The 25,701-nt window shown below is 37.7% G+C and overlaps 1 protein-coding gene across 1 annotated transcript; it reads right to left on the reverse strand.

Moving 5' to 3' along the window:
• Positions 1-339: 339 nt before the first annotated feature.
• LOC145246551 (uncharacterized) lies at positions 340-25,039 on the reverse strand. Its single transcript, XM_080108149.1, has 2 exons — positions 24,960-25,039; positions 340-2,018 (listed from the first exon to the last, which is right to left on the reverse strand). Exon 2 carries the CDS (start codon positions 1,954-1,956, stop codon positions 592-594), a length of 1,365 nt encoding a protein of 454 aa, XP_079964275.1. The 5' UTR covers positions 1,957-2,018; positions 24,960-25,039; the 3' UTR covers positions 340-591.
• Positions 25,040-25,701: the final 662 nt, after the last annotated feature.

The following is a 25,701-nucleotide window of genomic DNA, read 5'->3' on the forward strand; positions in this document are numbered from 1 at the left end:
TTAATAATTTTTTACTGATTAATTTTTCATTATACATAATTTCATATTTGGTATTAGAAATGCCTTCTGTTAATAATGGGGTGCCTTTATTCCTAACATGAGAAATATGCTAGATGGCTTGAGGAGACAGCATACTATATTTATGAATATTTGGTTAGGGTTTACTTCTGATAAGTATCCTTATTTCAGAGCTTTTGACAAGCTCCTGTACAGAGAGTCTGAAGATACCTGAAGATAGTGTCTAGTAGGTATTCAGTTTATCTTTGGAGAAAATATGCATGTGAGTTACCAAATTAGCATTATGAGAAAAGGGAAACATACAAAGTTTACAGGAAATAGTTTCTCTTGTGCATGCATTTTTAATGGATTATAAAAATAAATGTTTAAACAGCAGATATATATTTTTAAGTAAATGGTTAAACACTTGCAAGTGTTTTCAGAGAATAGAATATATATTTAAAATGATACGTTAGTAGGTAAGCAAAAATTTAAAAAAGTAACAGAACTGTCCATTATTAATTATTATCATCTTTTATAGCAAAACTATTATTTATAATCAGCAATTATTACCAAGTTTCATAAGAATTATTTTCATAATTTGTGCCTTTTCATGTGTGTTCTTAAAGTTGAATTCTGTGCGAATGCAGACCCACAAACTTTACAAGAATATGGTCTCTCACCTGTGTGTCTTCTCATGTGTTTATTCAATGCATCTTTTACAGAAAATGCATTATTACAAACATTACAGGAATATGGTTTCTCTCCTGTATGTATTCGCATGTGTTTTTGCAAAAGACTCTTCATTGAAAATGAAGATGTGCAAACTGTACAAGAATATGGTTTCTCTCCTGTGTGAGTTCGCATGTGTATTTTAATATAAGATTTCTGTGTAAACCTTGATCCACAAACTGTACAAGCATATGGTTTTTCGCCAGTGTGTACACGCATGTGTGATCTTAATGTAGACGTTTGTGCAAATGAAGTCTTGCAGATTTCACAAGAATATGGTTTCTCACCAGTGTGTTTCCTCATGTGACCCTTTAGTATGGAACTCTGTGAAAATGAGGATCCACAAATCTGACAAGAATACGGCTTTTCTCCAGTATGGACACGCAAGTGTGTTTTAAAACTGGAATTCTCAGCAAATGCAGACCCACAAATTTTACAAGAATATGGTTTCTCCCCTGTATGTATTCTCACATGAGTTGTCAAAGTTGAACCATCTGCAAACGCTGATCCACAAATGCTACAAGAATATGGTTTTTCGCCAGTGTGACTGCGCATGTGCTTTGTCAAGCTAGAATTTTCTGCAAATGCTGTTCCACAAATCTGACAAGAAAATGGTTTCTCTCCTGAATGTGTTCGCATATGGGATTTCAGACGTGATTTATCTGGGAATGGAGACTTACACACCATACAATAATATGGATGCGCTCCTGTATGTGTAAGCATGTGATTTTTAAAGCTTGAACTCAACGAAAATGAAGATCCACAGACTTTACACATATAAGGTTTTTCCCCTGTATGCATTCGCATGTGGTTTTTAAGGTGTTGTTTACGTGAAAATGCAGATCCACAAACCAGGCAAGAATGTGGTTTCTCTCCTGTATGTACCCTTATGTGATCTTTCAAGCCAGAAAGAGATGAAAAAGAAGTTTCACAAATTTCACAAGAATATGGTTTTTCCCCTGTGTGTGTTGTCATGTGATTTTTCAAAGTAGAATTCAATGCAAATGCAGATCTACAAACTGTACAAGAATATGGCTTTTCTCCGGTGTGTATTCTCACATGTTCTTTCAAAGTTGAATTTCTGGAAAAAGAAGATCCACAGACTTTACAGGAATATGGTTTCTCTCCTGTGTGTACGAGTAGATGCTTTTTTAAATTGCCATGTACTGCAAAAGCAGATCCACAAATTTGGCAAGAATGTGGTTTCCTTTTTATTTGGCTTTCCATGACAGCAAATATCTTGACGAATTTATTCTTTTTTTCAATTGGAATATATTCATTTTCTACATCTGTAAGTAAAAAAATTATATCAACACAAATACATTGGATTAAGCTCAATTTTTATTTCAGTAAACAAAAATTCCGTTCAAAGACAAAGAAGTGTTTATGCATAATAAAAAAGACACTATATTAACACAAATACATGATCTTATACTTTGTAATCTCAATATCTTTCACTAACACAAATAAAATAGTCATAATTATTCAATGAAAAACAAAATGTTAATCCATCCTAATATTAGACTATACTGTCTTTATTATATAGAAACTACTTTTGCTTTGTAAATTTCTTTTTCTATGAAATGAAATGTTTGAACAATTTTGAAGCCATTTATCCTTAATTTTGATTTTCAAAATTCACAAAATGTTTACCTTATTACAGTTCTTCATCATACGAGTTGCTTTAACGATTTTATTTGTGATTATTGAAAATTTTATAATTAATAAATATATTTATGAAAAATTATCAAATTTTATACTAGCTTCTAATGTTTACAGTTTGCTTAATACATTATCTTAATTACTTTGGTTGCAAATACTGAACTTTACCGTAATCTAAAAAATCAGTCTGAATAGCATTATAGAATCTCAACAAAACAAAGGTACATCTTTCTTGTTATATTAGAAACTATATTTATAAATCTTTATATAATGTATCTTTATAATTTTTTTGGAAGACTATAATAATTAGATTCAAAAGTCATACATAAGTTGCACATACATTTTAAAAAATATTTTAAACAATTTAATTTTGTCAAATATAAAAATCATTTCTTTTTACAATTCTCTAAATGTATAAATAAAATAAATAATATTAACACAAATACATGGTTTTTATACTATTTAATCTCAATCTATTTTTAGAAAACCAAATACAATTCATATTACAAGATGAAGAAAATGCTAATGCTAAAGAAAAGAGATTATATTAACGCACATACATGGGTTTATACTATCTCAATTTCTATGTCAGTAAACCAAATGTAAAACAAGAGTAATGAACAGGTGTGCTCTTGGTATGAAGTTTTACCTAGTAATCAGAAGGTAATGATTGGACTTTTGATAGGTTGGTTTAAAAACAATGACGCTTAGAAAATAGTGGAAACACAATTAATAAGTGAATAAACAGTGCTTGCATTAGATAACAGAACTACCGATGCATATTACACAAGGAGCAAAATGCAACTTTGTTGAATACAACATGGACAAGGCTATAGTGGACAAATTATTAGAAAAATGCTCATCCAGCAAATTATGCCATATCCATTTGATTAAAACTGATTTAACAGTAGAAGGAGCACTTCAAAGAATATTCATATTTGAATCCAGTGAAACACAAACTATGCAAATAAAACAGAATAAAAGAGGGCTCTTGTTAGAGACTGGTCGAGCAGAAGCAGTAAACTATCTGTTTATCTAATTATCTGTGTATCTATGTATTTGTTTATCATTATCCATCTATATATCTGTCTATGTGGCTATCTATCTATCTATCTAGTGATAAGTGGACAACAGAAATTTGAAGTCACGTTTTGACAGGTGAAAACATGTCAAACTGTGACCTGGTCAAATTGCACCAGAAAGTATTCTAACAGGTGACTGGAAGTGACATGTTGGATGCACATGTTCTGGTTTGTGAAAGCATCAATGAATTGTTTTTTGAGACGCCAAAGAGACAGGATGGGTTAAATAAGTCTCTCCATAAAGGAGTGACAGTCTCAAAATAGAGATAAAGAAAACTTAATCCAAAGATCGTTGTTGACTCCAGTTCTGCTGTGACAAAATGCCTAGGAGTTAATAAAGAATATATAAAAACAATCATTCATCTTGGGTCCGTTTGAAATGTCTGTCAGAACAGGTTCCAGATCATCCAAAGATGATTGACAAATCTCCCAGGCAAGGCCAAAAGATAGAGGCGGCCAACAGCAGAAACAGGTATGTTGTCATGTGTTATATATTCTGCCATGCACCAAAACCTAGATGAATCAATGGCCGTAAAATAGACAATTAAGGAACAAGGACAACAGTCTGTTACACAATACATATGGTCCGTTTATGATAAGAAACAATAAACATTTAGAAGTGCCTAGTATGTACATTCAAACACAGGATGCAACAGTATACATATACATAGAACTCTTCAGTGACACAAATACATCAACAACACAAATATGTATATGCACAAATATGTTGATTTAGTACTGTATATACAAACTCAGATCCACAAAATTACAACCAATTACAAGCAACAACAACAATGATATCACAATGTATATAGCAAACAATCAAGATAATCCATTCAAAATAGTTGCCAAATGGGCTATTCCGACCCAATTCATCCAGCCTCGATACAGCCCCTCTTGGATTTCTTTCATATTTACACGAGACAAACTTTGGGTAAAAATTAACAGAAATCTGCAATTTCAGTCCAGTTGGATTTGAGGAACATTTTTTTTTCACAGTCGGTTTTGGCCTGGAAATCAAAATTTGCTATGTCATGACATAGAATTTTTGACCCCCAGCGTTTTACAAAATTTGCATTTTTGTTGCAAAAAATGCTTTGGAGCTAAAAATTCACACAGGCTAGGTTTTGAGGACAATGATTCTAAAAATCATAGTTAGAAAGATGGCAAATGAGAGGAAGTACCTTATTTTTACCATTTTAGGTTATGCCGCAGCATTTTTTTAGAGCTTGTTTCGGATAATATTTTGTTGAAAAAAACATAACTGTGATGCTTTGCCAGACTTCTCCTTTGGATTTTAAAGTGACTTTTGGTTGGAAATTACAAAAATTAAATAAAACCTTTCAGCATATTTGACATTTCCAGACACTAAAGCCTCAACATTGGCAGTTTTATAAGAATTTTAAAAAATTTTGGTGAATTTCGCAACAATCTAATCTTAACTTATGATCAATATCTAGAGCTGGAAAAGTGCTTGGCTCGACCCATTAGAACCCATTTTCATGATAGAATGTCAAATTACATCATGTAAAAGGATATGAACCCCTAATTCACAGTCAAAATGAGCAAAAAGTAGTCGAAAATAAAAGACTCTGATGCATAATCTAGTTTATCGTAAGAAAATATGTCAAACAAATATAAAACAGACATTTGTTATAACTCCAACTATCGACTTGATTTGTCAAAATAGTTCTGAGTCTTATTTTTCACTTCCTCAGTGATGAAATATGCTCTACCATTCACTGAAATACTTGGGGTCTGCACTCCAATAACGACCTTGCTCAGTGGAATATAGCCTCGATCCCTATTAGTTCGCCAGTGGAATTGATGTGATGGTCCATGTGGATGCAGGAAGTTGCAAGTAAGATCTTTCTCTTCCCTGTTGACACTCAATCAATGCTAACCACCAATATCCACCAAATATGCAAGTAATGTAGTCATTGCATTTGAGCAACGCCAGAGTTTCATCTAATGGCACAGGCATGTCCAGGAAAGAATGGTCGATAAAGATCGTTGTGTCAGCACTTAATTGCTTGCCCTGAATAGTAAACTGAGAAGTTGGTTTGAGATAGTGACAGCTCCTTGTACCAGGCACAGTATCTCCCAGTTTATATCTCATTTGAAGTTTCTCTCGAACTGAAACCATGTCTTCTTTGTTGATCTTTAGAAACATGATACCAGTGATCGATCATCTGCAAAAGTCTGCAACAGCATGAAAGGTGAGTATTTGGTCTTTTATTGGCTTTTGCAAGCTGGCACGGAGAACTTTGCACTTGACAGCCTACCAATTCAATTACAGGGTGATTTGCCATGGCTAGTTGCAAAAAATGCCGAAGTTGCATCAATTCCAAAATCAAAGGTTAAGAAATGTTTTGAAGTTTTTATATTGGCCAGCGCTGCCAGCGCTGAAGTACTCTACGCTCTTGATCCAGGGAAATTTCTTTTTGATGTACAACATCACGATTCTTTGCAGTTCATGCACAAAACAGATGTCATGCTCAAGGTTATCTGAAATGATGCATAATGAGATCTGTCGAAGTTTCCCATTGTTATCTTTGTAATAAATTACCACTGGATGCATGGTACACTGGTCTTTGTTCCAGTGATATCCCTGGATCTCATCTTGCACCACGTAGTGATAATTTTCCACAAAGTCCAGGAGAATGATACATTCGGTCTTAGTTATTTCTTCTCATTGTTTTTTTAGATACTGAGCTTGGCTCTTTGCTGTGAAGGTATGGGTTGTTAGATTATCAACACTGTATACCAACATCTATCAAGTCATCTACATCAGCCATCTGTGTCCATAGCATTGTCCTATCCACACTCTCCCACTGACTATATGACATCTCACCGTCAATTTCCAATTCAGTAAATTTATCTCTTACATACTTCTCTAGAGCAGGGAAGCCTGGGCATTTAGGACAACAGTAGACCATACATTCAAGACTATGGGTCTTGCAAACTACCAAGGCCATCAAATCTTTGTAAGTGATATTAAAATTGTGACTTTCAGTTGGTACATTAGCAACACTCATCTCTGGATTCTTCAGCTTTCTTTCTGAGCTGAGTCTTGACAGCTGAAACAAAGCAGTCAACAAGCAATTTGCTGTTTTGATGTTGGGTGCAAACACAAACTGAATGAGAACCTGATGTCAAGACGGTGACACACCATTTTGGACGGAGCTCACAGAACTTTGAAAGACCTATTTTGTGTTCAGGATACCTTTCTTTGTAAGCTACATAAAGCTCCTTAAGATTACATAATAGCAGCCATTTCTGGACATGAACTTTGTTACCATCGCTCACAAAATCTTTCCCTTTAGGCATTAACCATGAAAATTCATTGTCCTCATAGAAAGCCAAGACAGAATTGATAATCTCTTTTGAGAGACCACTCCCCTTCTTCTGTGGCAATGAAAGAATACTTTGATCATTTTTCAGTTGCAGTGCTTCGTGTACTATATATTCAGAGATATTGAAATATTCAGACACTTCTTTTCGAGACCAACTTTCCGGAGCTAAAGTCATCAACTGGATCTTCTCACTGGTTTTTATTTCTTTATTCTACAGTTTGGCTTTCATTGCATCCAACAATCAATCATGATCCTTTGCCTTTGCCACTAAATCCGTTTGACTTGTTTGGCTGCTAATAGGGCTTCCTAATTCAGGGCTAGAGATGTTAAGGACTTTAGCAGCTACCTCTACTTGCATTTCATAGCTTCTTTCTAATTTCTCTCTGACTATTGATTTTTGTGCGATTCTGCATTCTACCGGTCTTTATAGGGGATATATCAAACATCATTAGACTGTTATTCAGTTTCTCTCTCTCTCTCTCTTGCTCAATTTGTGACTCATTTTCAAGGTCTTGACTGTCACTTTCTTCTGTTTCACTTGGATCTTCTAACTTCTTGGCAGCTGCTTCACAGTGACGGCAAAGCTTCCAGCCAGGAACATGGTAGCCCTTCTGCTTTAGCATCTCAGCCATGTCTAACTCGATAGCACGATCACTCTCTACCTTCTTTTTGTGCTTCAAAAAGATGTTGCAGCACTTTGTATATTTTTTCTCAAAGTAATGCCCCAAATGAAGTTCGTGATACCTGCAAATGTTAGTAACAGTTTCGTCAGTGAGTGTGACAGGAGCTCTTAATTTGAGTAAAGTTCGTACATCATGCTCTAATGCAGTTATTGGTGTTGAAGATGGCTTCAGATTGCGGTGGCATGCACTATCATTAGTAATCCAAAAGAACATTGAGGAGCACTTATCATGGATGGTGTATCTCCTCCCTCTCTTTTCCTTGTTTCAGAAGATATTCTTAATTTACTGCTCTGGAAGAAAGCTGTGAAATAATTATTACAATCTGATAATAAAAATAATAATAATAATTCACAATGAGCAGAATATGTAATACCCAACTGCAACATTTAGAGATTTATAGACAGTATAATACACAAATGATTTTGTAACAGTAGCACATTCGTGATCATAAACAAAGGCAATGTAATCAAAAAAATGAAATTTGCAAAAAGTAATATTTATCTTAGTTTCTGACTATTCAAATTTGATATTGAAAAAAGATTTATTATGGTAATTTCTAAAGTGTGAAATTCAACTGCATGTATTTCAAGGTGCTACAGAACTGCAATGCTGGGGTATAAGAAATTCTATTTTAACCATTATTATGCCTTGAGGTTAGTGGGCTAAACAATAATTTAGTAAGAAACCATAAAAAGTGACAGGAAAGAATAAACTTAGATTATTGGCAAACTTAGAACTTCACACCAAAGAATGCATTATTAGATCAATGCAACGAGTAAATAGCCTGAAGGAGAAGAAAATGAATCATAGCAGCGATGAAATGACCTCATAACTAGCCAAAAAGACACACCCATTTATCAAAAAGGGTTTCATGTGAAAGGGTTTCTTCTGCTGAAGATTACCCTTTACAAATATATATCATGTTTTTGAGAGCCACAAATGTTGACTTCCCTGTTTGTCTTTGACAGTATTTAACATCATACTCAGGTAATAACTCTGAACACACTGTGTTGAAAATGTATCACCAAAAACAGAACATAAAAGCAAGAAATCATAGCATGAATTCTCTACTTCACAATTGAAGTCAATGTAATGTCATTTGAGTGAAACTGATCAAGAAAAAGTATATCCATTTGAATCAACATGAAACAATCAGAACTGAAGTCAATGTAGTGTCTTTTGTGTTAAAATGAACAGGAAAAAGAACATTTAAATCAACATTAAAAAAAAGCAGCATACAACATTATTCGGGTATCATATGATAGAGGTATTTGCTCTAATTGACACTCAAACTTGATTACTCAGGTGGGCATGATTCTGAACAGCCTCAATGCATTGATTGAAATCCCATAATACAAGAAACCATGATCCAACTGTCCAAAAATTATGAACTGCATGGCACGATTGTATGGTATGTGCCTGAAGGTATAAATAAAAAACACAATATCTTATTTCCACTTACTTTTTGGTCAACTGAGTTGACTCTACACTACCCCTAGTCACAATTCATTCACACATACAAATGAAAGAATACTGTTATCATGATCAGTACTATTCTACTGCACATTTTCGATTAGATCTAAACATAAAAGAGACGGAAAGAGAGGGTTAGATCTTGCCTCAGCATGATAATGAGCAGAATGTTATGCTTCAAATGAAAATGTGACCACTTCATTCATATCTGAATGTTACCTTACATCTTTCCTCTAAATTTTAAGCTGTTTCTATCTGCAAATCAAAAGATAATGGCGAAATGTTATTTTTTTTGATAAACTCAACTGTCCAAAACTTGTACATAATTAAAATTGCTGTCCATATGTCCATATATGTGTCAAAAATCCTTTATTTTCGACTACTTTTTGTCCATTTTGACTGTGAAGTAGGGGTGCATATCCTTTTATATGATGTAATTTGACATTCTATCATGAAAATGGGCTCTAATGGGTCGATCCAAGCACATTTTCAGCTCTAGATATTAATCATGGCTTAAGATTAGATTGTTGCCAAATTCACCAAAGAATCCTTAAATTTTTATAAAACTGCCAATGTTGAGGCTTTAGTGTCTGGAAATGTCAAATATGCTGAAAGGTTTTATTTAATTTTTGTAATTTCCAACCAAAAGTCACTTTAAAAATCCAAAGGAGAAGTCTGGCAAAGCACCACAGTTATGTTTTTTTCTCAACAAAATATCGTCCCAAACAAGCTCTAAAAAAATGCTGCGGCATAACCTAAAATGGTAAAAATAAGGTACTTCCTCTCATTTGCCATCATTCTAACTATGATTTTTGGATTCCTTGTCCTCAAAAAATTTCCTGTGTGAATTTTTAGCTCCAAATCTTTATTATTTGCAACAAAAATGCAAATTTTGTAAAACGCCGGGGGTCAAAAATTCTACGTCATGACATAGCAAATTTTGATTTCCAGGCCGAAACCGACAGTGAAAAAAAATATGTTCCTCAAATCCAACTGGACTGAAATTGCAGATTTCTGTTAGTTTTTACCCAAAGTTTGTATCGTGTAAATATGAAAAAAATCCAAGAGGGTGTGTGTCGCGGCTGGATGAATTGGGCTGGAATAACCCAAAAGCTGTAGGTGCAATGGCTGCGACAAACGTACACAGTCAAACAAAATGCCTAGCATTTGGGAAAATGTAACTACTGTGGAGTAATAAATCACTTAAAAAACTTGAAAAAACTTGAAAAAGGAACAATGGTAAAGGGAAAACAAAGATCTCAAACAGTCACAATTATGTCCAATCAGTATTTATGAATTCGAATAATTCAGATAGCAAGGCATTTGTTTTTTCTGGTGAAATCTAATCATTCATACAGATAGCAAAAAGGTCAATATTGACGGCATATCATTCAGAATATTAACAGATTCTGGAGTAGACATCAACCTTATCAACGGCAAAACGTTTAAAGAAATCCATAAAATATGACCAAACTTAATATTAAAAGAAGCAAATTGTAGATTAAAGGTCTATGGGAATATTCCAATACCACTAAGAGGAAAATTTTCTGCAATACTGATGAATAGTCCCAGAAGAGCTCATAAACTATATGTTACAAAAATATATCAAGGTAGTAACATATTAAGTAAGCAGACTAGTATTGAATTAGGGTTTATTACAGCCCAACAGGTGAAATCTATTACAACAAAGAGTATCCTGAAATCAACAAAATAAATTTTAGATCGACACCTACCCTCATTGGAAGGATTAGAAAGAATGAAAAATTTCCAACTTAAAATAGTGTTATACTTATCACACAATCGCTAAAATTGACATCATTTCATATCCAATCATATCCAATAAGCAGTAGAAGGAAAAATCAAGGACATACTAGAAAATTATATCACTGAAAGAGTGGAAGGACCCTCTACATGGGTTTTGGCATTAGTAGTAGTATTGAAACCAAAAAGAGAAATTAGAACATGTGTAAACTTACGCATGGCATAAAAAGCAATGAAACGCACTCACTATCAAATACCAACACTTGAACAGTTACTGAGTAAAATTAGCAATGAAAACGTTTCCTCAAAAATAAAAATAAACTCTTATTATCACCAAACAAAACTGAATCCTGAATCTAGAGACATCACTACCTTTTCATGCAACTCTAGAATTTACAAATATAAAGTACTGGTTATGGGTATTACATCTGCAGCCAAAAAATTGCTTCTTCAAATCGATGAGAAAATCCTTAACTGTTGAAATGGAACAAAGGGCATTCTAATTTGGGTCAAAGACACAAGAGACAATAGAACCCGGACTATTGTATTAGGCACCTTTGAAGATAAAAACCTCACAATTGCACAACACAAAAGCATATTCCATAGTAAAGAAATTGAATTCCATGGTGTGTAATAAATTGCGAACAGACGGGCTTACCTGACAAACGCTCGAGGTGTGCACTCTGCTAAGCGGGCACGTCCAAAGAAAAATGGCAAGATGGCGGCGGCCGGTTAATATTGCCAAGTAATCACGCAAAATCTTGTGTTCTCTCGCACACACGAGAGTTCAGCTTAGCATAAAAACGGGTGACTGTGAGCAAGAAGCGAGAAGGAAAAACGTAGTCAAGACAAAGACGATGCTTCTGATGACTGAGAAGAAAAAAGAAGAAAAAGAGCAAGAAGTAGAAGAGGAAGAAGAGAATGATACATTAGAAGACGAGGTGTGTGAGGTTTTGAGTAAATCGAAACAGACAAAAACAAAAACTCTGATTACAAGCTATTTCGGCTTTGGTATGGAGAAATTTGACATCAGATTAATTCCGGAATTCGATGGCTCCCCCACTGGTCCCTCGGTGGTCGAATGGCTGGAAAAGGCTGAGTGCGTTTGCCGGTTGTGCAAGATTAAAGACCCAGCTATGGTTATCCCATTGAGACTCACTAAAGGGGCTTATGCCGTGTACCAGCAGCTAGGGGAGGATCCGACCATGGAGAAGATTTCACAAGCGCTATACGGGGCATTTGATACCGACCCTTTTGTCGCCTGGAGGCAGTTTTCCAAACGCCGACTTCGGCCGGGGGAGACAGTGAATGACCAATGCCTTGAACGGAAAAGCACGTCTGACAACGAAGGCATCGGCCGAAATGTTGATCCGGAGGCGGCTTGCTACCCTAACCGAAACCACTAAGGAATACGACTTGGTCATAGATGTGACACTGGTGCAGTCCTGTTTGAATCAGGCGGATCGTCTGACAAGAGTGCCACTGCCAAAAGAAGTGAACGAGTCAGCACCTGTAAATTGCGCTGCAGTGGGACATAGACTCAGCCCGGAGCATATTAATGATGTCCATTGCCAAAGCGGGCACCCCGGTGTAAACCGAACGCTTTACTTCGCCAGATTGGTTGACCCCTCTGTGTCTCGGAGGGTTGTGAAATCTGTTGTGGGAAGCTGCAACACCTGCCGATCGATCGACCCAGCACCTGTCCGGTGGAAGAAGGGAATACTCAGTGTGAAGCGTAATTGGGATAGGATTGCGATGGACATAACGCACTACAACGGGAGGCATTTTTTGACGCTTATCGACTGTGGACCATCTAGGTTTTCATTGTGGCGGCCCCTTCACCGGCAGGACGCGGCTGCCATTATCCATGAGTTGGAAGGTGTGTTCCTCGAGCGTGGCCCTCCTTCTGAGATACTCACCGACAATGGCCCCGCTTTTGTTAGTGAGCCGTTTAAACAGTTTGCAGATGGCTGGGGTGTCCATCTGCGTTTTCGGTGTGCCCATGTTCCCAGTGGAAACGGGATTATTGAGCGCAATCACAGAACTGTTAAGACAATCGCAGCGCGGAAGGGGTGTACGCTACCTGAAGCAGTCTATTGGTACAACGTCACCCCTAAGGACGATGTTTCACCCTCCATCGCGCCAGCCAACGCGCTACATACATACCGTGTCAGGGTGAGAGGTTTGGAGAGCAGCTCACTACCCGAACCGGAGCCACCAAAAAAGAACATAAAAGGAGATGTCGTCTGGATTAAAAAACCCCGAGGCCAGTGCACGACTCGCTACAGAACCGGTCATGTCACTGAAGTGATCAGCCCGCAGGCGGTGCGAGTTGATGGAGTACCTCGTCATATTAAAGACTTAAGATCAGTATTCCAAACGCAGCTGCCGCTTGATGAAGATAGTGAAATTGAATCCGTGACCAGCGACCCATCATTCTGGTTCATGACGGCGTCAACGCACAGCGACACTGAGAGTGGTAGCCTTCAAAGTACTGACCCTCCTGCTGATGATAAAGACCCGGACAGTGATACTGCGATGCTCAGCTTTAGTTTCGCCGACCTTCGTGTCACGGAAGACAGCGCAGACGATGATGAAGCCCCGAATCCCCCTCTCCGAAGAAGTACTCGAAGAAAAAGGCCACCGTCTCCCTGCTCTTTCTGTGATAATGAGATCAGGGGGGAGTGTGTAATAAATTGCGAACAGACGGGCTTACCTGACAAACGCTCGAGGTGTGCACTCTGCAAAGCGGGCACGTCCAAAGAAAAATGGCAAGATGGCGGCGGCCGGTTAATATTGCCAAGTAATCACGCAAAATCTCGTGTTCTCTCGCACACACGAGAGTTCAGCTTAGCATAAAAATGGGTGACTGTGAGCAAGAAGCGAGAAGGAAAAAACGTAGCCAAGACAAAGACGACGCTTCTGACGACTGAGAAGAAAAAAGAAGAAAAAGAGCAAGAAGTAGAAGAGGAAGAAGAAAATGATACATTAGAAGACGAGGTGTGTGCGGTTTTGAGTAAATCGAAACAGACAGAAACAAAAACTCTGATTACAAGCTATTTCGGCTTTGGTATGGAGAAATTTGACATCAGATTAATTCCGGAATTCGATGGCTCCCCCACTGGTCCCTCGGTGGTCGAATGGCTGGAAAAGGCTGAGCGCGTTTGCCGGTTGTGCAAGATTAAAGACCCAGCTATGGTTATCCCATTGAGACTCACTAAAGAGGCTTATGCCGTGTACCAGCAGCTAGTTGAGGATCCGACCATGGAGAAGATTTCACAAGCGCTATACGGGGCATTTGGTACAGACCCTTTTGTCGCCTGGAGGCAGTTTTCCGAACGCCATCTTCGGCCGGGGGAGACAGTGGATGACCAATGCCTTGAACGGAAAAGCACGTCTGACAACGAAGGCGTCGGCCGAAATGTTGATCCGGAGGCGGCTTGCTACCCTAACCGAAACCATTAAGGAATACGACTTGGTCATAGATGTGACACTGGTGCAGTCCTGTTTGAATCAGGCGGATCGTCTGACCAGAGTGCCACGCCGTTGGCTAGACCTGCCAAAAGAAGTGAACGAGTCAGCACCTGTAAATTGCGCTGCAGTGGGACATAGACTCAGCCTGGAGCATATTAATGATGTCCATTGCCAAAGCGGGCACCCCGGTGTAAACCGAACGCTTTACTTCGCCAGATTGGTTGACCCCTCTGTGTCTCGGAGGGTTGTGAAATCTGTTGTGGGAAGCTGCAACACCTGCCGATCGATCGACCCAGCACCTGTCCGGTGGAAGAAGGGAATACTCAGTGTGAAGCGTAATTGGGATAGGATTGCGATGGACATAACGCACTACAACGGGAGGCATTTTTTTACGCTTATCGATTGTGGACCATCTAGGTTTTCATTGTGGCGGCCCCTTCACCGGCAGGACGCGGCTGCCATTATCCATGAGTTGGAAGGTGTGTTCCTCGAGCGTGGCCCTCCTTCTGAGATACTCACCGACAATGACCCCACTTTTCTTTTGTTAGTGAGCCGTTTATACAGTTTGCAGATGGCTAGGGTGTCCATCTGCGTTTTTGGTGTGCCCATGTTCCCAGTGGAAACGGGATTATTGAGCGCAATCACAGAACTGTTAAGACAATCGCAGCGCGGAAGGGGTGTACGCTGCCTGAAGCAGTCTATTGGTACAACGTCACCCCTAAGGACGATGTTTCACCCTCCACCGCGCCAGCCAACGTGCTACATACATACCGTGTCAGGGTGAGAGGTTTGGAGAGCAGCTCACTACCCGAACCGGAGCCACCACAAAAGAACATAAAAGAAGGAGATGTCGTCTGGGTTAAAAAACCCCGAGGCCAGTGCACGACTCGCTACGGAACCGGTCATGTCACTGAAGTGATCAGCCCGCAGGCGGTGCGAGTTGATGGAGTACCTCGTCATATTAAAGACTTAAGATCAGTATTCCAAACGCAGCTGCCGCTTGACGAAGATAGTGAAATTGAATGGGTGACCAGCGACCCATCATTCTGGTTCATGACGGCGTCAACGCACAGCGACACTGAGAGTGGTAGCCTTCAAAGTACTGACCCTCCTGCTGATGATAAAGACCCGGACAGTGATACTGCGATGCTCAGCTTTAGGTTCGCCGACCTTCGTGTCACGGAAGACAGCGCAGACGATGATGAAGCCCCGAATCCCCCTCTCCGAAGAAGTACTCGAAGAAAAAGGCCACCGCCTCCCTGCTCTTTCTGTGATAATGAGATCAGGGGGGAGTGTGTAATAAATTGCGAACAGACGGGCTTACCTGACAAACGCTCGAGGTGTGCACTCTGCAAAGCGGGCACGTCCAAAGAAAAATGGCAAGATGGCGGCGGCCGGTTAATATTGCCAAGTAATCACGCAAAATCTCATGTTCTCTCGCACACACGAGAGTTCAGCTTAGCATAAAAACGGGTGACTGTGAGCAAGAAGCAAGAAGGAAAAACGTAGTCAAGACAAAGACGACGCTTCTGACGACTGAGAAGAAAAAAGAAGATAAAGAGCAGGAAGTAGAAGAGGAAGAAGAGAACGATACGTTAGAAGACAAGGTGTGTGCGGTTTTGAGTAAATCGAAACAGACAGAAACAAAAACTCTGATTACACATGGATTTATAATGTCCAATACAGAGATCAGACTGACTGATTCGGAAATAAAAGCAATCAAAAATGTCAAAAACCATGAAAATGTTTAAGATATACATAGTTTCTTAGGTGTAATAAATTACTTAGTAAAACTTATTCGATAACTGGCAACACTCAGTGAACCATTAAAAAAGGTTATGTGAGCAAATATAGAATGGCAGTGAAAGAGGAAAAAGAATTTTGTTTTCTCATGCTGAAGAATGCAGTTAATCAGAGCAAACAGCTCATGCACTTTGATCCAAACCTGCAAATATCTGTCATAGTAGATGCCAGTCTCGTGGGATTAGGAGGAAAACAAACAAGGGATACTTATTCCCATCATCTATGCACTCAGGACCCTAATTAAAGGCAAAGCCAGTACTGTTAATTAGAAAAAGAAACTCTAGAAATTACATTGGCTTGCAAAAAATTCCACCTTTACTTCATGAAAAGGACTTTCTTATAATAACCAACCATTATGCATTAACAACTATCTTTAATTTTAAAGGTTACCCCTCTATGTCAACTTTGCAATGGATTTTACATCTCCAATAATATGATCATAGAATAAAACACATTAGAGATAACCAATTGGAGATACTCTCTCAAAAATCTTTGGTGTATTAAAACGAAGAAGAGATTGTGAAAAGATTTATCAACATGGTTGTAGCTAACACCATTCCAAAATTGGAAATAATAATCTCAGTGGGATCAATTGTCACATAAGTGAAAAAGGCAATACAACAAAACGACTGAACCAATAAGCTAACAGAATCCTTTAAACATGTGAAGAATGGACCAACAACAAAATGTGGCATAAGCCAAATGCAAATGATCATACCCCAAAATATACAGAAACAAATCCTGAAATTGGTTCATGAGATACATCTGGGGATAATGAAAACAAAAGGCAGACTCAGAACTAAGGTATGGTGACCCAATATAGAAAAAGACGTACAGGCTCTTATAAGTCAATGTGTCCCATGCACTACATTAGACCTGAAGAGAAACCACCGTTTGGTACATGTGGCAGAAATGAAAGGTCCCTGGGAAATACTACACATAGACATCTGCGAGCCTTTTTCTAGTAAGGATTATATAATCACATTAATTGATGTAAGATCAAGATGGCCTGAAGTATTTGTTACCAAATCCACCAGGGCTGATAACAATCATATCAACAATCCAAATGTGTTTCTATACAGATGGCAATTCAGTGAGCATCATGTAAGATAATGGTCATTAGTTCATATCCTCAGAGTTTAAGCATTTCTGCAAAGAATCAGGCATCCAAGTGAGAGAAAGCAAAGACAAAATGCCACATAAAAAAACCCTTTAAGGTATGCAAGCAGCTGTTTGGAAGATGAGGGAAACAATCGAGGTACAAAAAAATGGAGCAGATGTGATGTTTGCACGAGTCTAAATATAACCTACTCCATTAATGTAGAAGCTAATGAATGTACAGACATTCCATGATAAAAACCATTGCTAACATTAAATAATAAGGAGTATATTAACACAAGTACATTGTTTTTATACCATTTAATGACAATCTATATTTTAGTAGATTTAATAAAATATATGTTCCAAGATAAATAAAGTCTTAATGCCAAATAAAAGAGACATTACATCAACATAAATCCATGGTTTTTATACTATTAAATCTCAATATACATTTAGACCAAATAAAATTCATGTTCTAAGATAAAGCGTCAATAATTAATAAGAGAAAAATTATATTAACACAAACACATTGTGTATATACAATTGATCGTATATATATATATATATATATATATCAAATATTATTTATTTTCGAAAAGACACAAATTTATAATCTATTATACGAAAATCTCACCTGTCTGTTTTAATGTGTGTATGTATATATGTATGCTTGTATGTCTCGCAAACTTTTGACAGAGGCGACAGATTTTCACAAGATAGGTATTATTTTGAAGCTTGACCCTTTGGACCACAAATATCGAAAACTTGGCCAAAAACATTAATTCCTTCAACTGAGCACTTTTGTACAGGGAGGGTCAGTTTTTTCACTGACATTTTTTTAAGTCATTCAACCCTCGTATTCACAACGTTGCTTAAAAGGCATTATTTTTACTGCCCATGACGTCACAACCACAGTAGTCACATCGGTAAAACAGTTTTTTTTTTCACCTTTTTCCTCTGGCGCATTATAGGTTCCAGCCTGCTTACTACTCTTATTTTTTATTTTTTACACTCACAATTTTCCTTTTTTTTGCTCAATCAACACCCTTACACACACCTCCACTTTCTTTCCCGCTTTTGCATCATGGGTTCGAGCCTGCCTGCCTACCTACTAAAACAATTTTTTTTGTTCATCACACACCTCCAAACATCTGGGCACTGAGGCTAGTCTATTATATAAAGGAGAGTCGTTTGTGTATGTTTGTATGTCTAGCTAAAAGTAAAAAAATACAAAACAACCCGTGATGAATATGCTATTAACTGAAAGAACGAGGATCCAAAGGTGTAATATGTAAAAATTAGACAAAATCTTCAATTCTTTGAGGTACAAATACTATTTAATTTGAAGAGAGTGCCCGATAAAATTTTGCTTCTACACTTTCTTAACAATTACAATCTATGCATGTGTACATGCTTTTCATTTCTAATTTTATTTTAAAAACATAAATTTGCAATGTCGTAATGTTGTTGCAATTTTAGTCTAATGGATAATGTGTTCAGTTATGAGTGACGGGTGGTGGCGACGAGATTGCAGAGGGAATGGCTAAATTAATAACGAAGTGTCTGGATTTAGCAGCGCTTTCTGGGATATTGGTTGACAAAGACGCAAGAACAGAGGTCACCAAGAACAGTTTGATAAAATTTCCGGTGGTCCAAGAAATTGGCTTGACTCTGAATGACGTCATAAGAATCGCCAATGGACCGAAAAGACCAGATCAAGGATGGTCAGGAAAATCCCGAATGATCTGCGTTCAAAGCCAGGTGGAAATTGTGAGAGAATGCCTGGAAAATGGGGGAGGGCCATAGGATGTGGTCGTGACGATCACATGGCAAAATGCTGGTTAAGCATCAAGAGAAAATGGGATGATATGCTGCCCCATGATCCCTCAGATGGCAAGCCTTGAAAGAGAGAGATCGTCTACCTTAGGAAGTGACCAGTATCACTGAGGGCCAATGGTGAAAAGAGGCATATGACATGAGTGATATAAATCGTCGAGCCCGTAGATTTTTTCTAATTGATAATCGATGGACTGAGAGGATGATGTGAGCAAAGTAAATCATTGATTCTGGGGAAATATTATAACTTGGAAAGTCTAATCGTTCGAGTAAATGGAAATTCTATTTAGAATGAATTAACACGTGTGATTGTGAATTAAATCGAGAGTAAGTGATGAAAGGCCCTTCACTCATTTTAAAGCGTCTATTTTGTTAAGTTCTACCTAGAATGAACTAACACTGGTGATTGTGAACTAGGATTCCATATAAAACTGTAGTGACTTTAGTTTAAAAAAAAAGTGTTGGAAATGTTGAATGAAATTTTAATGGTACAAGCTTCCCGAATGGTTAAAATAATTTTTGAGGGGGAGTTGGGCAGACAAATTCCTTAATGTAAAGTTTTTTTTTAACTAGGCCATATGAAGAGTAATTTTGAAAATTGAATTGATTTTTTTTTTAGGAAAAAATAATTTCCTCAGTTTAGAAGGATTTCTCCTTCATGAATGAGAACAGATGTTAGTTGAATTTAATCCAGAATAAATAAGAGTATTATTTTATGAAAATTAAATTGATTTTTGAGAAAAAATTTTTTTTTCCTCAATCTGGAAGGATTTCTAATTCAGTGGACGAGAAGTTGAATTCATCGGAAGCAAGCTGAAAAAATAAGCTAGTGATAATGAACAGAGAATTGTAAGTGTGAATGGAATCCTCTATGAGACTAATGACTTGAGCGTGAGAAGAAAATCTTTTTTATTCACTCATTTTAACGTTGAAAAGCGATTTCATTTTTTTTTAGATGGACTTTTCGATGTGAGTATCTCATTGGGTGTAACATTCACATCTAGAACAGAATTTCCTTTGCGAGGCATAGCGAATTACGCAATTTTTAATATTTGACTTTTAATTGAAAGGAATTCTGGAGGGCTTAAGTATTAGCAGAGAAATTGGGGAAAAGTGAATCATTAATCAAGTTAAGCAAGGATCTTTTGAGCATTTGGTATAGCAATTAAAGAATTAAATTAACATAAATTTTCAGATATTTGAAATCGGAATTTGAGAATTAAATAATAATGAATTTTGGAGCATTTAAATTGAACTTCAAGATTTTAATTAAGTGGTGTATGCTGTTTGCCGATTTTTGCGTTGCTGGGAGGTATGGTTGGACAGGGCCTGTTTGGGCATGTCACCTGGGGGAGCGTGGGAGAGCATATTTGGCCCCATGTCTTTCCACTAACAGGCAGGGAGTGCTTAAAGCGTATTGATGTGTTTAGGAATATCGAAAGAAATTTGATGAATTAGGGGGGGGCGTGTCTAGCTTCCTGTATTCTCATTAATCGGTCATAAGGACACAGATTAATTGTATTGAAAATGGATCGTCTGTTTTAATAGACTATAGAAAAAAGTAACTAATAAAACCGAAATAGAAAGGGTAATTATGCACTGATAGGAAGGTTTCCCTCGCATCATTCTGGAGATGGGCATGATCAAGCTAATGTACCTGCTGGGACCAAGAGAGGAGGGTCTAGCAGCAGAGCAGGTGAGCCAGTATGAGGGGATGTTGTGTGATGCAAAGTGGACCCAGGCTTCGGCATATTCGCGAATTGTTGAACTTCCTGTAGCCCTGAACACCACATTTGCTCTGCTTGTTGTTAGGTGAAAAAGGCATTGATAAACGCTCCACCTGGAGGGCAGTCGGGGAGATTGATGGTCGTCAGTCATGGTTGCTATAATTAATATAAGAGATAATAAGGAGTTAAAATAGTATATCTGAATATTAAAACTCTAAAAGGTTAAATTGTGACTATTAGACACTAGTATACTGTGCAACAAGAGTAGGGAGCTGCGATATCTATGAGAGCTACAATCCCAGAAGTGCTATTCGGAGTGATTACCGAAGAACACCTTAGATTGATGGAGTCATGGATGGGATAGATTTGAGAGAATTACAGACCCATTGGAAGGTCTGGAGATCAAAGAATCAGGAACTAACCTCTGTGAATTGACAGTGGTGGGGGAGGTGGTAATAAGTACACTAATAATGATGAGTATATTACTGACAGCAGTGACGTGGTGTGTAAGAGGATGAATGAGGTTGAAAGACAGTGAGAAGCACCTCGAGGCTGTCTGCACTGATGACAGAGATAACTTATGTCCAAACCCACCTGCAGCCCAGATGACCCCACCTGAAGAAAACTCAGTTCCTGACAAGCAACCAGGGGAAGGTAGCATGAGTGTCGAAACCTCTTGAGAGAATGAGATGCGAATTCATTGAGAGCAACTTTGTTTCTTTTCTCTTTTCTCTTCTTTTCTGTTTTCTTGGAATTCTTGCAGGGCACTGACCCATGAACTACCAAGGAAGATTCCGATTATGGCAGTTAAGGTGAGAGGAAGTAGGCCAGTTCAATAAAAAGTGGGTACTAGTTACCCAGAATACATGCAGTAGACTACCAACTCATGTGACTTTTATAAACTTTGTGATTGAAAAAAAAATGAGTAACATTTATGAATTTTGATTGAAAAAAAATGAGTAACTTTTATTTTGATCAAAAGATTCTTTTGAGCAACTATTGTAACTTGTTGAAAAAAAAGAGACCTTTCATAATGCATGAAAAAAAGAACATTTGACTTTTATAATTTTTGTGAATAGTTCTGTGAAAAAAAGAACATTCGAGTGACTTTTCTAATTCCAGTTGAAAAAATGTGTACCCTCATGGTGGATGATTAAAAAAAAAAACGGTGACTTAATTTGTGAAAAAAATTCTGAGTAATCTGTGTGATAATTACCTTGTTATTGAAAAGAAAATGAGTAACTCTCATGATTTCTTAAAGAAAAACTGTATCATTGTTTGAAAAAAAAGAGAAAAGGACTGTATAACTGCTATAATTTTGGTGAACACAAAAGTAATGGGACTTTGCCAATTTTAGACTTTCTTGAAATTTTGAATTTTTTTAACAGCATGATGAGCTGGTATAGAGAACCATCATCTGTGGGTGGTTGTTGTTGAACTCGAGTTCGGACTATATATATGTTTCTCTTTTCTAACAGGTGCACCAATAAATGAAAAGGAAAACAGCAAATAAAACCAGCTGGTATTGATTGCGGTGAGGGGTTGACGGAATGGGGACAGTGTATGCGGATGACTTAGACTCATTCATTCCACAGAAACAATGAGCATGGGGGAGGGGGAATGTGATGCGACCATCCCAAGGAGTGGTAGGGCTCCTCATTTGGGGGAGGTAGAGACTCCCCAAACACTGGAGAATGCCGGGCAGCTATGCTTGTGTTATTTGTTAAGTATTACCCTATGCCCAGGCAGTGGCAGCCTATCCTGCTGAAAGGAAGAGTTAAGTTACAAATTTTTTATGAAACCGAGATATGAATATGATTGTTTGGTGAAAGTAACAATTGATGAGAAACATAACGAAATATAATTTTGTTTCCAATGCGAGCAAGCCCCAACTCAGCGACATCTGGCCTCTGAGCACAATGCTAGATGAGGGGTCATGGGGTTAACCTCTTCTGATCATGAGAAACACAACTGAGAACGTTCGCAGATTTGCAGGTGCATGCAGGGAATCGGGAATTCCCCTGGGATGACATACTTACTGGCGATTGGTCTAGGAAGCAACCGAACCTACCCCAATACCTCCATACATAAGCAGGTCCCTGCGCCAAAATCGTCAGTTGGAGAGAGTTGGAGCTGAATTTTGAGTGAATCTAATCATAATCAAAGAGTCGTTGCCACCTCTCTCTTCCCGACCTCACCATAAAAAAACTGAGAGTAATTAAATCTAATTTGGACTCAATAGTGTTTTGTCAAAAATCAACCACTGAACAATTGTATATAAGTTTATATCATATTTTGTATATTTAACTTGAATTAACCAAGTAGAATAGATATATCTAAGTAGCTTTCCTTTGTGTGCATGAAAATCTATTCACTTCCAAGGTGACAGCGGCATATCAACCCGAAGGTGAAATCGACTCTGACTAAATCGATCAACGAATCCTGCTGCACCAAGAGATCCTGCGAAGAATTCTCAGTGAAGAACGAGCATGACACATATATGACAAGGGATCCCCATTTAGGGATCACTAAGGGTTCACATCTGGTGCTGGTGACCAGGAAATGTCACATCTGATTGCCGGTGGCCAGGAAAAGTCACATAAAAGAAATATACTAAATTTATGGAAAGGGAAATCATAATTTTTTAGATTTATTTATTAATGTTAACAATTTATTTGATTTTTAACTTATTATTTTAATTATTTTCTTCATTCATTCCTCTACTATTTATACTATTTGGATCATTCTGATCACTGTTCTTATCATAAGGGTTATCTTTTATAATGTTTTGACCAATATAACTTATTCAGGGGTATCTATTGAAATCTGGAATCTGCACAAAATTTTGAATGGAGCCCTTAGGTTTATCCATGTGGGTTGCATGCTCTAGTTTTGTCAGCCATGATTGGATAAAACTCTTAAGAAATTTGCAATACATTACTGACAAAATGAGAGCATTCTACCTTGAGGATTAAATAAAAACTTCTGTTTGAAATTCTGTGAAGATTCCCAAAAAGAAAGAACACTTTAAGAGCTTCGGGCTGTCATGTAAGGAGCCAGAGCACCTGCAAGATGGAGCGAAAGTTCTTGGCTTGCATGTGAGCAGCAGCGCAGATGGACACCGCTGGGGAAGAGGTGATGACATCTAGGAAGTTCCATCCAACATCACGCATTGGAGTGTTTTTTCTGTTTGTGGAAAACTGGTGGGCCACTTCCCTGTGTGTGGGTGGCTCCTGGTGGCCATAAAGTGATGTGCAATTTCAATATCAACGGGATGGGACGATGAGGTGCGCGATCCGCCCTGCAAAGCATACTGGTGGAAGCTGTGGCCAGAGTGACTGAGGACGACCCTGTTCGAGGGAGCTAGTGCATCGACGGGAGCGAGTTTACAGTTTGGGTGGACACCAGCTCACTCGCCCTTGGTATTGCTCTGACGGTCAATGGATTTATCATAGAAGATGCTTGTTGGCTCCGGCCAGAAAATGATGAACGGCTAGAAATTTGTAAATTCTCCATCACTGTTTTGTGATCCCACAGGTGGCTAAGAAAATGGTTAATACATAATATTATCTTCCAGCATTCCATCCTGGTTTGCTCCAGGAATGTTCCTTTCGCGTCATTAACACTGTCGAGAAGCGGGAAAATATCCAGAGGGGTGAGGGTGGTGTTTGAAGCCGAAAAGTAACCGAAAAATGTATTGGGGACCATATTTTGGCCTTTCTAGCTCCGTTTGGTTCTTTTTTTGGCGTTTTTTTTTTTCCTAAATTGGAAAATCGAAAACAAAATGGCCGCCAGTGGAAACGATAGTTATAACGTTGGATACTGAATGTCTTCAAATATCAATAACTAGCTGTTTGCGCAAAAAATGAATGCGATATTCGTTCTCAACGTACTCGAAAACCTACAAAAGTCGACAAATTAAAGGTAAATGCCGAGGGGTCGGTAAACTAAAAAAATACCAAAACTTTAATTAAACTTGGAAATACGATTTAAAAAATAGCGCGGATCACTCTCTGCACTAGCACCTTTCTTTTTTGCAACCCAAACTGCTGCCTGCTCGCTTTGGAGTATCGCCCATCGACCGCTTTCTTTTTTCGATAAATCTAAGGACGCTCCAAATATTTCGCCGAACCGGAATATGAAACATACACCTGTTTTACATTTAAATTAATCTTTAGCTTCTTTTAAGCATTTTGTTCTCGGGCGGTTAGTGAATAAATTAGAATACATTAAATGATAACATTAAATAAATTAAAGTGACATTATACTTACGTTTAACCAGTATTCTTACGAATGGCTTTTTTAAAAAGAAATAATAAGATGACTATAAGATTTAAAACATAAAAGGTGAGTGAAAAGCAGCTCTGCAGAAAATTGACGATTTGATAAACAAGCAGAATGCTAGTGTCGAATGATTTCAAATGTAAAGATCAAATCATTTTTATTTTTATTCTATATTTTTAAATATTCTTTTTGATTATCCTACGTCCTTCTTTTTTTTTTTTTTTTACTTTCGATTTCTGCTGACTATTCTGCCCTAGAGAAATCACTTCCGATTGAAGTTTATCACAAACAATTGAACGTGCCTGGTTTTATACGTACGTTCTGATTCGGAAGAATAGGCGATTCGAAGGCAGCAGTAATCCGCAGTGTAAGATCTAAAATGTTTAATTTTTTTTTTTTTAATCCAAAACATCAATATTTTAAAGTAGGATATTTTTATAGGTGATACAGAAGAATAGGCGACTCGAGGTTGGCATCAAAATGTTGGATAAAACATTCGCATTATACTTAAATATATTTTTGCATAAGATAATAAATAAAATTTTATGGCAAGAGTGGAAATTGAATGGCAAAATATTCTCCAAATCCGGTAGAATCCAAGTTTAGCGTTACAAATTCCAAAGAATTATTTGAGGATGGGCACTCACTATTGCCAAACAAATTATTTTGCGCTAAATAGTGTTGTATCGCAAGATTCCCACACAATTACATAAACGAAGCACGGGACGAG

Source organism: Euprymna scolopes, chromosome 24, assembly GCF_053919585.1.
Source record: "Euprymna scolopes isolate OS-2025 chromosome 24, ASM5391958v1, whole genome shotgun sequence".
NCBI lineage: Eukaryota > Metazoa > Mollusca > Cephalopoda > Sepiida > Sepiolidae > Euprymna > Euprymna scolopes.